The sequence below is a fragment of the Balaenoptera physalus genome, assembly GCF_965194825.1.
Source record: "Balaenoptera physalus genome assembly, chromosome: 2".
NCBI classification, from domain to species: Eukaryota; Metazoa; Chordata; class Mammalia; order Artiodactyla; family Balaenopteridae; genus Balaenoptera; species Balaenoptera physalus.
In genome coordinates, this window is record NC_138883.1 from 67,820,514 (window position 1) to 67,838,299 (window position 17,786).

Sequence of the window (17,786 nt, forward strand, 5' to 3'; positions counted from 1 at the left end):
AACTTACCTATTATATCACATTCTCCTTTACTGCACATTTAGCATTGAGTACAAAAGTTCCAAGAGCTTCCATATAATTAGGGGAAAAAATTATAAGAAGTTTGGAATAAAGCAGAAGCCAAAGTAAATTCTCAAATGAAAGCTTTTTACTTGACCCAAACAAATAATGACTAATTTATAATATGGAAATTAAATATTACAAAGTATAAAGTCATGAGCTAGTTTCTGATGAGATATTTTAAAGAATCTTTACCTTAAATACTAAAATAGTAAAATGACTAAGTACAAGAATAGTAGAGAATTGTATAAAATGCCTTCAGATGCAGTTCTCACACCAAAAAATTTAAAATTGTTTAAAAAAAATGAGTATAAAACTAACCTAAGGCCATTAACAGTAGATGCATACAAGGCGAATTTATGCTTTTTCTTGATAATGAGAGTAACAGAAAACAAGCTTGAAATATATGGCATTTAACCATTGAAATATTTAAGAAATACATATACACATTTATAAAGGTTTATAGCATAATTCCTTTTTAAAATCTGTCAGTAGGAACTATGCATTGGCTATAACAATGAACAGAAAAAGAACAAACATAATACCAACCATTTGACATAGTAACAATGCAGAAAATAACCTACAGGTTTCTCTGACATATCTTGACTGTAAAGATTAATCTAAAATCATACTGATGGAACATCCTTAAAGCCAGAAAATATTTTGCAATATGAATATTTACACTTCACTTTAAAATGTGAATATACTAAGTAATTTACATCACCTTATCCCTAAGGCCCTGTCTACACATAAAAGAATTGAAACACTTTTTAATTGTAGCCAACCCAAGCACACTGCCTCCCCACCAGCCCTCCCCACCCAAAAAGCATGTGAGCTTTAACAGCTTTAATTACCACTGTAATTAAATGAATTCAAACTACAGATAACCAGAAAATAGCTTTAATTAGGTTTTCTGGTTTGTATTAGTTTAATGGCTTTTAAAATTTTATAAAAACTAGGTAGGTTAAGAAATAAAATATCCAGTTTATCAACACATTTGGAATAAAAGCTGTATGGTGAGGTTAAACCTTTTTTGATAATTGATCCTTTAATTACTTTTGATAATTTAACAGAATTCAACACAAGACAAAGAAATGCCTTGTTTAATGTTTTAAAACCTTCAAGTTAAACTTTAATTTGCGGGGTCTGTTAGAAAATGTAACAAAATTATACTAGGATTATGTTTTAGTTTTCCTTTGGTATTAATAAGAGATTTATTACCAGTATCAAACCAATCCTGTCATTTGTCTTTAAAAATATCAATAATTTAAGGATGCTTCTTAGAGAGGATGAGAATATGATGGCTGATACCTGCTTTATGTAGCAAGAAAAATGTGCTTAAAATCAAGCATTTTACCTCTCATACGATTTATTCTGGTGAAAAACCCATTTTATATTCAGTAACAGATTAGGGACATTAGACTTTTCCAGTTTCTTCTTTTGCAAGAGTACAAATATGGTGACACAACTACAGGATTAGGTATCTTCAAATTGTTATTACAGAATCCCTTGTTACTTCTAGGTATTCTTTGACTTTTAGTAGCATTAATAAAGTTAAAAAAGAAAGGAAATGGAAGAGTTTATAGAAGGATAACAGTTAATTCTGCATGGTTGAGATTAGACTGGGTTTTTCATTCTATTTGTAATTCTTTCTTACACATTTCTACATTGTTTATATAACAGGTATCTTTCAAAAGCAAAGAAGATAACTATATAATGCAATGGTGCCAGCTTACCTTTCATACAACCATCCTGATAATAAATAACTGTCAAATAGCCAAACCTACCAAATGGCAATCCACAGAGATCATTCTATTCAGATAACCTAAAATGTGGATCAGACATAATGTGGTCTAATGCCACACATGGGATACAGGAAAAAAAAAAATTCCTATGATTAAAGCCAAAGGCTTTAAAGAAGACACTTACTTAGGGATTTTCAACTGTATTTTAATCCACCTCAGAAGTGTTTTAAGACTATGGAATGTCCATAGATTCTAGAATATTTGTGCAATTCTGCTTTTTAATATAATACTTCCCCTTAGGCATAATCTAATTGCAGTGTGGATCTATTTTAACATAACTTAATAATCTAAAAACATTTTTAACAACGAATTTAGTGCCATCCTAGAAAAGGATACATATAACACATACCCCAAAATATATGCCTTTGATTTATATAACAAGGTTTATCATTTAGCTTTCCTATTTAATGCTTTAAAATAAAATAAGTAATAATTTGAAAATTGCATAAAACTAGAAAAATCACCGTGGCATCCTATAGCTAATCCCAATTTACAAAAACAGTGAGTAAAAGTTTTCTTCTTATATATAGCATGCCACTATACTTGAAAGTCTGTACAGCCATTCTAAAAGTATTTATATTGAGGTTTATGAAGCATGTATATTAAGAAAATAGAAAAGTATCAACTCTGACTGGTACACCTTAACAAAAAAACTTTTTAGCTTAAGTAGCCAAAATATTCCTTTATGTTCATATCATATATTTTATTGGGCCAAGTTTGCTCAAAAGTGATGATGGACAGATTTCTGAAACAAAAAGTATCAACAGCAGCTTTTAAAGAAGCGTCTCTTTGTTCAAAACAGTTAATGTCCAATGAAGTGAGAATTTTCTTCCTTTTCTAATCTTAGAGTGTTTTTTATGGCAAAGTCCATATTTTCTTGAAATTCTTTATATGTACTGGTGATAGGAAGAGCTAAGCAGTTATTACACTTGTTTCCAACAGGAAAATCCATATGAAGGCACTCAATTGATGGAGTGGGTTTAAATCCAGCAGGTGGAATGGAACTGCAACCAGTAGCAAAAATAAGAATGTCTTCCATTGTTACTGTAGATTTACCATCTGAAAAGAATACCAAAAAAGGAAAAAAAGAAAAAAAAATCCATGTTATATATTGCTACCATCATAGACTCTTCCCCAACTAGACTAGACATGTTGAAAGGCAGAGACACCCACATTAACAGTAGATGCATAAGAGGCAAACTAAATCACTAAGTGTAGTAATAGGAAAATGGTATACTGAATACATGTTTATTTGAATTTCAAAGTAGGACTCATACAATCATTTGGTTGACCTACTCACTGTATATTTAAATGTCTTCCTTAATATAAAATTATCATATAGTCCAAGAGGTTCAGTAGGTTTTGAACCTCCATCTTTCGGGGATATGATCCTACAAACAATTTTAAGCCACTTCTAGACCATTGCTATTTGATAAACTATTTCAACAAAGGAAAAACTAAGATGGTATAAAACACCCAAACAACCTAGCTAAAAAATTTTCAACTAAAAGTTAAATTGTTTTATACCATATTAAACAGAATGAATTTACATTGCTAAGGCTTGATGATAAATATCATTACCATGCTGACCAATGGATGAGGAATAATTCAATTTAACTTAAAATTTAAAAAGGTGAAGTAAATGACTAGCTTTGAGACTATCCTGTGCTGTGGCAATCACCCGTATATTTAAAGTTTTCTAGGAAGAATGCCTCTCACTTCAAATTACCTAGAGGAAAACAACCGAAAAATATAACTTTACTATGTAACCTTTCCTATCACTTTCAACTCAGTCATATAAACTTGTTTTGAAACAAGTTTTGTAAATAAGTAGTTAAAGTCTTACTATAAAAAGCAAAACTCAAAGAAATAAATATCCCAAAACAAAGTTTCTAAGACAGTTAAATAAAAATAAAACATCAACATACCCTCAACAGCCTGTAAGTAACTGTTCCAAAACCCCAAAGCCTGTACGTCAGATAATGTGTGTACTGTAAAAAGATCACTAAGAATTTTTGTGGAAAGATTCTCAGGTTTATGACAGAAGATGTTACAAAATGCTTCTGGATAAGTCTGAATTTTCTCCAAAACACCAAGAGTTTTCAGACCCTGTTTAAAACTTAAGAGAAGAAAAATAATGAGCCAACATTCATACACATATGTTTGGAATGAACATTTCTAGCTAATTTACTATCACATATATGTGTGAAAAAGACAGAAAAAAAAAAGGAAAAACACAGAAAACTATGGATACACTTTATGTGATATGATATGTTCAAATCAATAACAAGCAAATGTATTAATATAAAATGAATATTTTACATGCCTACATTGTTTGGCTTTATGGAATAGTTTTAAAATTAAGCTAACAATTTTTTATTAAGAGGAAAAAAGTAGATATCTAAAATTTTACACTTCAAAGCTAGTTAGTATAAAATGAAAGACTGCAAAGAAAAAGAATCATAAACTTGAGCCACATAAAAATTTAAAACTTATGTACTGCTAAAAAGAAATTAACAAAGACAAAACAAAGTGGGAAAACACTGATACATGATAGAACACTAATTTCTCTAATATAACAAAAATACAAATCATTTTTCTACACGAACTCAATAGGAAATACAAAATATGAATGCATTATTAAGAAAATACAAGTAACAAATGAATTTTTAAAAATGCACATTCTCACTAATAAGCAAAGAATGAAGAAGATACCATTTTTGCCTACCAGACTGACTAAGCCCTAACTGTGGCTCTGGATTCCCTATCCACCTCCTCAGGTACCCTGCTACACTGACTCATCTTCCCTTCTATTAGCTCTTCCTCAAGAGCACAAAAATATGCCTATCTTTCCCATTTTTGAATAAGGGAAAAAATTCACTCAATCCCATCTGCTTTCCTTTGAGACAACCTATGTGAAAGACTTACCTACATTTACTGTCTCCTTTTTTAAATTTCCTATTCACTTTCCCTCCACTCCTTTCTACATCTCAGGAATAACTGCCCTAAGTGCATGAATGACGTATGGGACCAGTCTCCTGGTTTCCCCTTATATCTCTGGCCAGACTTTCCGAGTCTCTTACAAAGCTTCTTCTTTCTTTGCTTTGCCTTAAATGTTACTGTTTGTCCCTCATGGATCTGTAACAAGGCAAATTTCTCTTTTTTCTTACCATATCCCATGGCTTTATTTAAGCAGGTTTATGTTCATTAACTATAAAATCTATTATTTCCAGCCCAGAATATATACCCAACAGACTACTGGGTACCACATATTCCAAGCACCCAAACTTATTAAGTCCAAAAGAAAGCTAATTACCTTACTACCAAAATCAGAACCGTAAGTGACAACAAATGCCTCCATTATTCATCCTATTAGTGTAGCTAAATCTGAAAGTCATTCTTAACTCTTCCCTCTGCCACTCCTAATTACAAATCCTATGAATTTCCTTTTTTGAAATCCCTTTTATCTGCTCATTTCTCCATATACCAGTGGAACTGTTGTTGTACCAGGTGTGTAAGCTTCCAAGTTGATTTTCCATGTAAACCCCCGTACTGTCATTCATCCTTAGGTATGTTGGATGGAGGCCCCCAAAACATATGTCCACATCCTATTCCCTGGAACCTGTGAATGTGATCTTAGTTGGAAAAAGGGTCCAGGCAGATGTAATTAAGTTAACGATCTTGAAATCATTCTACCTAGGTTATCTGGGCTCACCCTAAGTCCAATGACAACTGTCTTTATAAAAGATACACAGAGAGGAAAAGGCCATGTGATATAGATTCAGAGATTGGAGTTACACAACCACAAGCCACCAGAAGCTAAAAGAAGCAAAGAATGGATTCTCTTCCTAAATTCCCAGAAAGAATGAAGCCCTGCCAACACCAAGACTTTGGACTTCCAGCCTCCAAAACTATGGGAGAATAAATTTCTGTTGTTTTAAGCCACTCAGTTTGTGATAATTTTTTACAACTGCCATAGAAAACTAATAATACACACTCTGCACATGAAATAAAGTCCAAACTCCTTAACATGGCTTTTAAGGTCCTCCACAATACAATTGCTGCCTTTCTTGCTTGCTTTTAACTTTCACCTTACACTTACCTTTGAAGCAAATTTCAGCCAAACTTAAGTTCACCTTTATAATTTTACTTTTAATTAAAATGAAATATTTCAAGCTTATATAAAAATCCAGGAAATAACAGAAAACCACGACTGTAACTTGATTTTGAAAGACATCAACATTTTATATTTGCTCAGATTATTTTTAAGAAAACATTCTATTCACTCAACTAAATCTGCCCATTCATCAGTTTCCCTTCTCTCCTTTTACAAAGAAAACTACCTGAAACTGCTATTTACCTATTCTGAAATTTTTACTATAGCCTGCATTTCATTTTAGTTTCACTCTATATGTATCCCTAAAAAATAACCAGTATTGGTTTGCTTGTTTTGAAACTTTCCAATAATGGTACCATACTGTATACTTATTTTTCTGCAATTTGCTTTTTTGAGAGTAATTTTTTCTAATTGTTATATAGTAATAGTTATTACTACATTTAGGAAACTAGTTCTGTCACTTTATTTGGGGCAACTGTACTGAATTACAAAAATATTTTTTATTCCTTCCTGCCAATTTTTGTATTTTTTAAAAAAAATTCCAATTTACCTTCTATTTAAAAAGTTATACTAGTTCTTATTTTTTAAATGGTTACCTCAAAATTTTAATTGGCATATTTGAAATCTAAAGTGAATCAGGTATTTACCCTCTTCCTGAACAATACAAAGACCTTAGAACACTTGCAATTCTGGTAGCTCTCTCTTCCTATGCTACTTAAACATTTTGTTCCACCTTGTATCATAAATCCCCAAAGTAAACATTAATTTTTTTGTACAATCAGTGTTTAGTTACTCTAAAATTAACAACTTTCTTTACCATTCCTTCTCACTTGCACACCTCCCTGTTAGAGTCCTTTACCTCTTGTAACCTTGCTACACTCTTTACAGAAGAAGTTCTAAGATTATTTTAGTTGGACAGTCATGTAGACTACCAATGATAATTTTAATTCTTCCAATCCTTAATAACATTCACTTATTCATTTAGTCTTGCTGCTCTACTAGGACCTCCTGCATATTGTAGAAATGAAGGGGGTAATTATATGTATCCCAGGCTTGTCATGGCCTTAAGAGGAATGTCTATCACACCTCATTAAGGATAATGTTTGCTGAATCTTTACTAGATAATCTTTATAAGGATATTTCAAATTGTTAGTTTAAAATTATGTATAAATGTTTAAATGTAGCAATTGCTTTTTTCGCATGTATAACTGTATGAAGATTGTTTGATTTTTCTCTTTTAATCTATTAGTGGAGTGCACTAAAGCAAGATTTTTTTTTTGATGTTCTACCTGCCTTGTTTCCTTTTATAAACAGTCCTCAGAATTGTTAGTAAATTTTGAGGCCATGTTGCTAGGTACAAATAGATTCAAGACTGCTGAATCCTAAAGAATTTGTTCTTTTTAACACTATTAGGGTCATTTAAGGACAAGGCTTTTTAAAAAGATTATTAGAATTTCCTTCTCTCTTTTTTTGCTTTAAAGTCATTTATTTGCAATGCAATTTAAGATCCTCTGTTTTTTTAATATGAATCTAAGCTATTTACATGTAATATAATTACCTATATGTTTTCTGTCTTGTTTTCTTTGAACATGTGTTTTTCCTTGCTTGTTTTCATCCCTCTTTTTCTGTTCACTGTATGATTAAATATGTTTTCTTTATTTCTACCCCCACCCCTATCAAACTGGTTTGGAAGTTACACACTCTGTTCCTGTTTAGAGTTTTCCCTTAAAATATATATACTTGGCTTAACAATCTAAAGGTAATTAATGCTTCCCCACTACTACCTCAAGAATACAAGTTCCTTAAAACAATAAATACAATGTCCATTCTCTTCTTACAGATGAACCTTTAGCTAGTATTTTAATTATTTTAACCATTTCTTACCAAAATTTAGTTGTCTTTTAAATGGCCAATGCTTGTTTTTATTTATTCAGGTTTTTTCATTTCTTTGCTTACTCCTGGTGCTTGTATCTTACTTTTTCCTTCTGGGTTCAATTTCTTTCTTCCTTAAGTAGGTACTTTATTAATCTCTCCAGGAGAGAAGTAAATCTGTCTCAAAATGTCTTTATTTCCTCCTCTCTCTTGAATGATAACATAACTAGCTCTGTGAAGTTACTATCTTGGCTGTCTGTTTTTAACGTTGATGTCACTGAAAAAAAGGCGTCCAGTATAATTGATGCTCATTTTTACAATAATGTCTTTTTGCTCAGAACACTATTTCATCACAAAGTACACTACACTTCAGCGTGTTAAACCCTGTGAACCTGAAGAACTTCTCAAGCAGCATTTTCTATAACATTGCCCAGCCCGTCTCTTTTGTCAAATATATATGTGGGTGCTCTTATTCTAACTTTCATGACATTTCTTGTTTCAGTCTTTTTCTCTCTTTTCTCTTCAATGGCCTAGCATTTAACAACCACCAAGTTTCATTTCCATGAGCATTTTTGTTTCTGTTTCATTTTCCTTGTTTTCCTGTTGGCTGCTTGAATATTTTTTTAGATTCCATCTTTATCTATAGTGTTTTGAGTGTATCTCTATGAGCAGATTTTTTAAAAAATGTAATAATTTACTGCTGCCAACATTTTATCAGTTCAACTACAGAAACATTACTTCCCTTCATGTCCCTTTGCCTTTTGCTGTTTATAATTTCCTAAGTATTTCTTTTATATACATTGTGAACCACATTAGAGAATGTTGTAATTTTTGCCTCAACCGTCAAACATAATTTAGTAGACACAAGAGGAGAAGGAAACATGCTTTTATTCTTTTAATTTTTCTTTCTTCCTTCCTGATGTTCCAAGATTCCACCTTTAATAATTTGCTTTCTATTTCAAAAAATTCCCATAGGCATTCTTTTAGGGTAGATCTGCTGGTGACAGATCGTTTAGTTTTCCTTCAAAAAAGAATGTCCAGACTTCTCTCTGCTGTGTCCTTGCTGAGATCCCCAGCTGGTCTGCTTTCATCTCTCTACCTTTCAAAAGTCTTCTTAAGCTTGTTTTATAAACACTGTTCAGGGTTTTTAACTGTACTTATCAGGAAGAATAGAGAGAAGAGTGTCTATTCCATGTTATCCACAACTGGAAGTCTATGATCATTTTTCAACTTAGAAGCACTATTTGATTCATTTCACATTTTATGTTTGGGGTTTTTTTTTTTCTTTTAAATCACTGTAATAACACTTTTTATGTCTCAGTTTGTCCTGTTATTTAAATCCTTGATGTGCTATTCCCAATACTTGCTGTTTAGGATGGTTGTGTTTTGTCTTTTATTGGAACCTCCTCTTCTTTAGCAATGTAACTTTAGCATTCCCATCAGGCTCAGATGTAGAAATTTCCCTAAACACTGTTATGTATTTGCTTTTGCCTGGCACTCTATAAGTACTATGAATCCTAAGACCGATTACTTTGTTAATGTCTTTGGTTCGGACTGGGGGGTCCATTCAGAATGCCGAACCCAAGTTTGGGGCAAACTGAGGGTTCTGATTTCATATGACATTTAGGGTTCTATGGCTTTTTTTTTTTAATAGATCTTTATTGGAGTATAATTACTTCACAATACTGTGTTAGTTTCTGTTGCACAACAAAGCGAATCAGCCATATGCATACACATGTCCCCATATCCCCTCCCTCTTGAGCCTCCCTCCCATCCTCCCTAACCCACCCCTCTAGGTCATCGCAAAGCACTGAGCCAATCTCCCTGTACTATGCTGCAGCTTCCCACCAGTCAACTATTTTACATTCGGTAGTGTATATATGTCGATGCTACTCTCACTTCCCCCACAACTTCGCCCTCCTACCCCATGATGAACCTAGTTGCAGGGCAGGAATAAAGAGGTACTATGGCTTTTGATTTCCTTGTTATTTCTGACATCTACAGGACTCTTGAGCTCAGATATATTTAAAACATTGTTTTTTGCTATATGATTTATCTTTCACATAAAAGGAGGGATCAGTCTTCAGCTTCTTTTCTCTTGCCCTCTTCATCTTGATCTGCCTAACTCCTGTTTATAAATCAGGGTTTAATTTAAACACCACTTATACAGATAGGGAAGCCTTTCCTGACAACTAGACTACTCATACCTATAAACACACACACACACACAAAATAAACAGCAATGAATTATCTAACTTAGCAATGAGAAAAAATACATCTGTAGACATATGAATTCCTTGGGAAAAAACATTTTGTACATCTATGTCATTAAGAGATACATTTCAAATAAGTTCTTAAATAACTGTATCAAAATTTATAGTATATTTGGATTATTCTGTGTATTAATCATAATTATGAATGGTAATTCTAACTGTAAGAAAATTTTGCTATGTAACGAGTCTTATAGTCAGAAGACACTTGGATATATTTTAAACAGTTATGTAACACTGTTACTTTAATTGCAGTATTAAAAATACATTGGAGGGCTTCCCTGGTGGCTCAGTGGTTAAGAGTCCACCTGCCAATGCAGGGGACATGGGTTTGAGCCCTGGTCTGGGAAGATCCCACATTGCCGTGGAGTAGCTGGGCCTGTGTGCTACAACTGCTGAGCCTGTGTTCTAGAGCCTGCGAGCCACAACTGCTGAGTCTGTGTGCCACAACTGCTGAGGCCCGCGCGCCTAGAGCCCATGCTCCACAACAAGAGAAGCCACCGCAATGACAGGCCCGCACACTGCAACGAAGAGTAGCCCCCGCTTGCCGCAACTAGAGAAAGCCCGCGCACAGCAATGAGGACCCAATGCAGCCAAAAATAAATAAATAAATAAATTTATTAAAATAATATATGTATTGGAAATTATATCCTTTACAACTGTTTAAGCTTACGATGTCATATTAAATTTTAATTTGGAAGAGTGCTAAAGTTCTGTAGAGCTCTAAAAAAAGAATGAGGACTATATACTGTCAAGTAAAAACTGAGGAGGAAAAAGGGTGGATGGTATGTTACTATTTATCTAATAAAAGAAATGAATATACACACACACATATACTCATATATTTATCTGCTATCATTTAAAAAAAATAATGGAAGGATAAACAGTAAAAGCCACTAAAATAATTACTTCATAGGGGATGGAAGGTAGACGTGATAAGGATGAAAGCTATACTTATCTTAATATAATTTGTATGACAGAGCTGAGTTCTTTCAATGTACTTTCATTATAGATTTGACTTTGGAATCATGCAAACATTTTATATAATTTTAAAATAAAATCAAACTTTAATAAAAGTCAGTAAAAAGAAAAAATAAGATAAAAAATGAAAATAAAATGTATACCCAGTTAGTAATATACAACAAAGAAAATAACTATGCCAAATGACTTTAAAACACAGTAATTTGACTGCATAGCCCTAGAACAAAAAGAATTAGAAAAACAAGTTTAACCTATTTTTAATAATGTTATGTTACTGATGATAATGTTGGCATTATTATTCTGTGACTATTATTTACGAAATGTGGAATAAATCAAGGAATTACTTCATACTCTAATTCACCAATGTCTTTGAGAACTGGGATTATGAACATGGGACAAAGAAAAAGTCAAAAATCTTGTAGTAGTGAATCTGAAGTATCAGTAGAAACCCATGATGTATTTTACCTTAAAAAAATAAAAAAAAAAAACCCAACAAAAAACCTCTATATTTCTTCTCTTAGTCCACTGAAAAGGCCTAGAAACTATGACCAACGTGGCAAAAACAAGCATCCCTAGCATCCAGATTGTGGATTTGAAATACCATTTCCCATTCAAAGAAACAAAGCTCATTAGGTCAGAATGTACAAAAGGAGCATGAAACACCTTGTCATACCATATAGCAAGAAGGCTATCAAAGACCATTAAGGGTCAACATCAAAAGAACTCAAAAGAAACAACATAAAGAGGTTTATACTGGTTAAAGATGAGACATTCTGAACTTCAGTAAGGATAGCAACTATAACAGTTTTGAATACATTAAATACATAGATTAATGATACTGAAATTTTAAAATTTGCTTGAAAATAAAACTGGAGTCAATAACAAGGGAAGGCTAGCTAAACGAGACTGGCCACCGGTTGGTTGATAACTGTTAGATCTGGGTGGTGATTACATGGTGTATCACTCTGCCTACTTTCATATATATTTTAGATTTCCCACTATTAAAAAAATAGCGTGTGAGGACATAAAAATAATTTTTATTTAGAAAAATTAATTATAAATTGAGATAACGATTACTTTTCCTACCTAAGCAGTATACATTTAAGCAATTCTGTGTAGAATGGTAAGAACAGTATTCATCCTTAAGAGGTTAGTTTTAAAGCACTAGTTTAAAATAGCATTTACATTTTATCAAATATATCTCACATTGTAAGACAATTAACCACTTTAAACGTGTAATTTGAGAGAATCCTTAACATGAACAACTTACCTTTCAAAAGGTGCTTGGACTCTCTTAATTACATGATAAACAAGTATGTCTTTTGCCAACATATATTTATCACTTAATGATGTTATAAGTCTTAGGCATCCAATAAGCTCTAGGTAGTTATAATATTCATTTATTAAAGAGTTTAAGTCAGTCATAGTTGCTGCAGTATTTATCTGTAATGAAGAAGAAAATACACCCAGTTGACTCACTTACTTGTGAAAGATATTTACATTTCAAATGACACATTACTTTATGCTCAGTTCTTGAGTACACCTGGGTGAAGTGAAAGTATACTAAGAATTATTTTCCTAGAATAAATGTCTGATAATCCAGTTTAATAAATACTGTATATTTCTGCCAAAACCTAGGTTTCAAGAAATCTAGACTATAATGCCACTTTAATATAGGAAATTACTTCCATAAAAGGCGGTAACTGACATAGAACAGTTACATAGCACTAGAGAGGCAAGAAAGAGGACCTGCAGAGATTTCATGAAAGAAAGAATAGCTGAGACAAAAAAATGGATACACTCAAGAGTATTTGAGGGAACAGCATAAACAAAGATATACTTAACCATTTATGTGCCAGACACTTCCACATAGGTTAGCTCTTGAACAAAGTTACAGAGGGAGAAAGATAAAATTAGAAGGCAGTCAAAGTCCATTTGAATGGAAAATCTCCTTGGTATTTCTTTCTTCCAAAAAACTCTTCTTCCAGGTATTTACATGATTCCCTCAATTATTCCAGATCTCTCCTGTGATCTCAGAAGTTTTTCCTGACTACCCTTGTTCAAACTACCTTCACACTCTAATAGTTGGGTATATGTTCTCATCCTCCCAAACCCATCACCCTAAGTTTTAGCTGGGCATATGGCCAAACTTTCCTTAAAGCTAGTGTGGCCTTATGTGACTAAGAGCTGTCCAATGGGACATGAGTGAAAATGTGTCAAATTTTCCTGCACTCTACTTCCACTTTCTCCGTGTACAGCAAACTTCAGCTGTGAAGACAATATCCTAAATGGTTACAAAACAAGAGGAAGGAATCCAATTCTCTGGGTGACTTGGTGTATCACAATTGTACCTCTAAAACAGGAGCCATTTCTGTAAAGGCCAGATAGCATTTTATGCTTTGTGGGCCATATGGTGCTTGTCACAACTACTAAACTCCACAACTGTAGTGTAAAAGCAGTCACAGACTCATAACAAATGGGTGTGTTTGTGTTCCAATAAAACTTTAAAAAGGCAGCAGGCAAGACTTGGCCTACGGCTATCGTTTACCAAGCCCTAATCTAAAATCTAGATTTTAGAAAAAAATAAATATCTGCCTTTTTTGAGCCATTGTCTTTTGGGTCTCTTTGTTACAGAAGCTTAGCCTATGCTTTAACTTACTATACCCCAAGCATTATCTTGGAAAAGATATCCTTCCTCTTATTCTGTTCTATTTTTATAATATATTTTACTACATGACAGTATATTATATATTTATTTACCTTGTCGTTCCTCTAATATGTAAATTCCAAGAAGGCAGGGGCTTTGTTTGGTTCACTACTTTATCTTCAGTGATAAAACAGTATGGGATACAGGGAGTTCCCTGGTGACACAGTAGTTAAGATTCCGCGTTCCCAATGCAGGGGGCCCGGGTTTGATCCCTGGTCAGGGAACTAGATCCCACATGCATGTCGCAACTAAGAGTTCCCATGCCACAACTAAGGAGCCCACCGGCTGCAACCAAGGAGCCCGCCTGCCACAACTAAGACCTGGCAGAACCAAATAATAAAAACAAACAAAAAACCGTATGGGGTACATAGACAGCACCTTGTAGATATATCTGTTGACTAAATCAGTGAAAGAACACTGGCTAGGAGTACAAAAACTGGAGTTAGTAAAGCCATGAGGAGAGCTCTAAGTGCCCTAATGAAGAACTCGAACTCCATTCAATAGAGAATCAGGTGAAAGAATCATACTGAAGAAGATGATTAGAATAATATCTTAATTGTTTAAACTTAGATATAACCTGAGTTTGGTATAGTAAGCATACTAGAAATAAGAAGGAAAGGCCACTGTTAGAGACAGATGACTTGACACAAACTGATAAATGGAGTATGGAAGAATGAAAACAACCCTGTCTCCAGAATAACTTGGAAATAAGAAATCTCTTGAAAAGAAAAGGAAAATCAGGCAAAAAACCAAATTCTGGGAAAAAAATTAGTTCCGTCCTAAACATGCTGTGCTCAGTTTGGTAGGAAGACCCAGATCTTATCTGGATATAAACATCTAGGGGCTCAAAAGTACAGGTCTGGAAATCATCAGAAAGGTTATAGATGAGGAGACTCTTTCCAAATAGTATAGAAGGAGGACTGTTAAGACAACACTGAAAATTACCAAAGTTTTAGGGGTAGGAAGAAGAAGCATCAAAAAAGACAGTAGTAGTCAAAAGTAGGAGGGAGTAGATATTATAGAAAACAATAGAGATGAATTCAAATACAGTGGTGATTGCAGAAGTCAGAGGAGATGAGGAATTAGGAAAGAAAGGCCTTTGCATGTGGAGATTTAGATCCCTGCATATCAGCAATGAACTAGCTAACTCAGAAGAGTAGTGGTGGGAACAGAAGTCTGACTGCAAGTTAAATGAGTAGGAAAGAGGAAGTGGAGACAATGAAGTTAAAGTACATTTTTTCTGGTAAAGAGGAGAAAAGAAAAACTAAATTGAAGGGTTATAGGGTCAGTTTAAAATACCATTTTAGGGCTTCCCTGGTGGCGCAGTGGTTGAGAATCTGCCTGCCAATGCAGGGGACACGGGTTCGAGCCCTGGTCTGGGAAGATCCCACATGCCGCGGAGCAACTGGGCCCGTGAGCCACAATTACTGAGCCTGCGCGTCTGGAGCCTGTGCTCCGCAATAGGAGAGGCCGCAATAGTGAGAGGCCCGCGCACCGCGATGAAGAGTGGCCCCCACTTGCCGCAACTAGAGAAAGCCCTCGTACAGAAACGAAGACCCAACACAACCATAAATTAATTAATTAATTAATTAAAAAAAAATACCATTTTAGAATGAGGAGTCTTGGGCAAAATACATAGAATTATTAAAATAACACATTTCGAGGTTTCTTACTTTCTGGTTTAGAAACTTGAGGCTTAACAAGATTAACCCAACATGCCCAAGGTCACATAGCTTATATCAGTTATTTCAAAGTAAAATCTGACTTCTGAGCGTTTGTTTTTAACCATTTAACTATACTGCCTATTAACTGAGACAATGGATAGAGTAGGCTTAAGTATGGGACAAGTTAAGGGAAGAAAAGTTGAATTGGATTTCATTTTCTCAACTGTTTCATTACTTTCTAAATCAGTAACACATGGGCAATGTTACTTATAGGGTATTATGATAAGTAAACTGAGTTTGTACAGGTAACATGTGTAGTACAGGGCTTAATAAATGGTAACTATTTTGAGGGGAGGAACACTGAGTCTCCCCAACTGTTTCCACAGAGAAGAAATTCAGCCTGGTCTTTCTCTCCACCCATCACTCATATCTCCCTGTAGGAGGAAGGATAAATTTTCTGCTGGTAACCATCCTTTCTTCAGCTCCACTGATGACAGGAAAGTGCACTTTCATCTGCTCTTAAGCATGCAACAAGGAACCTGCCTTATGTTGTCCCTGGCAGGGCAGATAAATCCATCTAGTTCTGAGGAGTGTTAGCAAGCCATTCTGACCACAGACCTAAGTCACATTATCCAATTGATTTTATCAACATTAAACATGGCACTTTGATCTCTAGCTGCCTGCCCTTTACATCTGTCTCTTAAATGGTTGTTAACTTTGTTGGTAAACAAAAATATTGACACCTCTTAACTACTCCACAAAGAGTATTATTCTATTGCAGATCCATCATTTATATTCAAATACAGCTAGAACATAGTCTACATCTGAACAGACAGGTACATTTCTTACCCTGATTATAATCTGTGCCACATCAAAGTCTGAGACGTCGTCTAAAATTGGTTGGGTACTTTCTGGTCCATAAACAAGGCAGTTAAACAAGGTTTTAGAAAAGAAACCAGGTGAAGGACCACCATGAACCAAAGAAATGGCAAGCATTTTGCCAGCTTCATAGTAAAGATTCTCTTTCAGAGCTGTAAATACAGATAAAATATATCAAATACACTTCATTATTATATAACCATCATATGTAATTAATACATGTATAATAAATTAAAAATTAAAAAATCCAAGCATTAGACAAATGTAAAATAACCTAATTCATAGAAGGTATAATAATGTATAAAATATAAATTTCAACTAAAATATACAATTTTACAAATTTTTTTTCTGAATTCAAAGTAACAATCTATTGTAGAAAAATATGTAAATACAGAAAATCTTTTTATAAAATCACCTATAATCCTACCACCATAATAACCAGTGTACACACTTTGGTGTATTTATAATATGTCTCATGTGCATATAAATATATACATAAATAGTTTGGCTTCTGTCTTTTTCCACTTACCGTATTGTAAATTTTTAAAATATACTTGAAATTATTCAAATATACAGTTAATGAATGCATTCAAACTAATTTACAGATGTGCTGCAATGTAAACCATCCCCTTATTACTGGCTAGCCCAGTTTCAACTACATGAGACACAATGTTACAGTCAATATCTATTTACACATTCTTGTTTATATATCTTCGAATATTAGGATAGATTCCTATATACAGTATTAGTGGTTCAAAGGATATGAACAATTTTAAGGTTGTTGATATACAAAATGATACAAATTAACTCTCAACACTATATGCTATCTTACTGTATCATCACAATATTTTTCAATGTGTCATTTAAAATGTTTTAGCTACTTTGATAAGTCAAAAGATATCATGTAAATTTTCCTTTATTTTTTCTAAAAATTCAAAGTAATTTATTAATAAGTAACATTAACAATACCTGAAATAATAATAAAATCTCCTCAACAATAACCTTATATACTACATATTAGTAGTCACATCTTACAGATGAAGAAACTGAGATCCAGAGAGGCTATGCAATTAATCTAGGGAAATAAAGCTACTGAAGTAGATGTGTACTGAAGTAGATGTGAACTCAGATTTTGTGACTTAAATTCCATGTACTCTCTCCACTGTACCAAAACTGCCATGAGTTAACATACTGATTACTTGGAGCGTTTTTGTTTTTTTTTAAAGGGAGTATAGAATTAAACTGTGTGTACTATACATAGTACTAATGATCCTTGGTAGTTTCTCAATTATTTCAATGATACTTCAGGCAATGGTGAGGAAGTTCTAAAGAAAACATAGAAGGAAGTCAAATGGGATGATATGTCTTCTCACTCTCTCTCAAATTCCTATTAGAGCAAAAGTGGTTATAAAAGCTCCTAAAAAAAGAATGCT

General features: G+C 33.6%; 1 protein-coding gene across 1 annotated transcript in view; it reads right to left on the reverse strand.

Annotated features, from left to right (window-relative positions):
- Positions 1-1,987: 1,987 nt before the first annotated feature.
- G2E3 (G2/M-phase specific E3 ubiquitin protein ligase) overlaps positions 1,988-17,786 on the reverse strand; it is a 54,040-nt gene continuing 38,241 nt past the window's right edge. The window contains 5 exon segments of the mRNA XM_082452118.1: positions 1,988-2,668; positions 2,671-2,922; positions 3,792-3,982; positions 12,374-12,546; positions 16,324-16,505. Of these exon segments, the coding sequence (XP_082308244.1) occupies positions 2,637-2,668; positions 2,671-2,922; positions 3,792-3,982; positions 12,374-12,546; positions 16,324-16,505 (830 nt within the window). The 3' untranslated portion in view covers positions 1,988-2,636.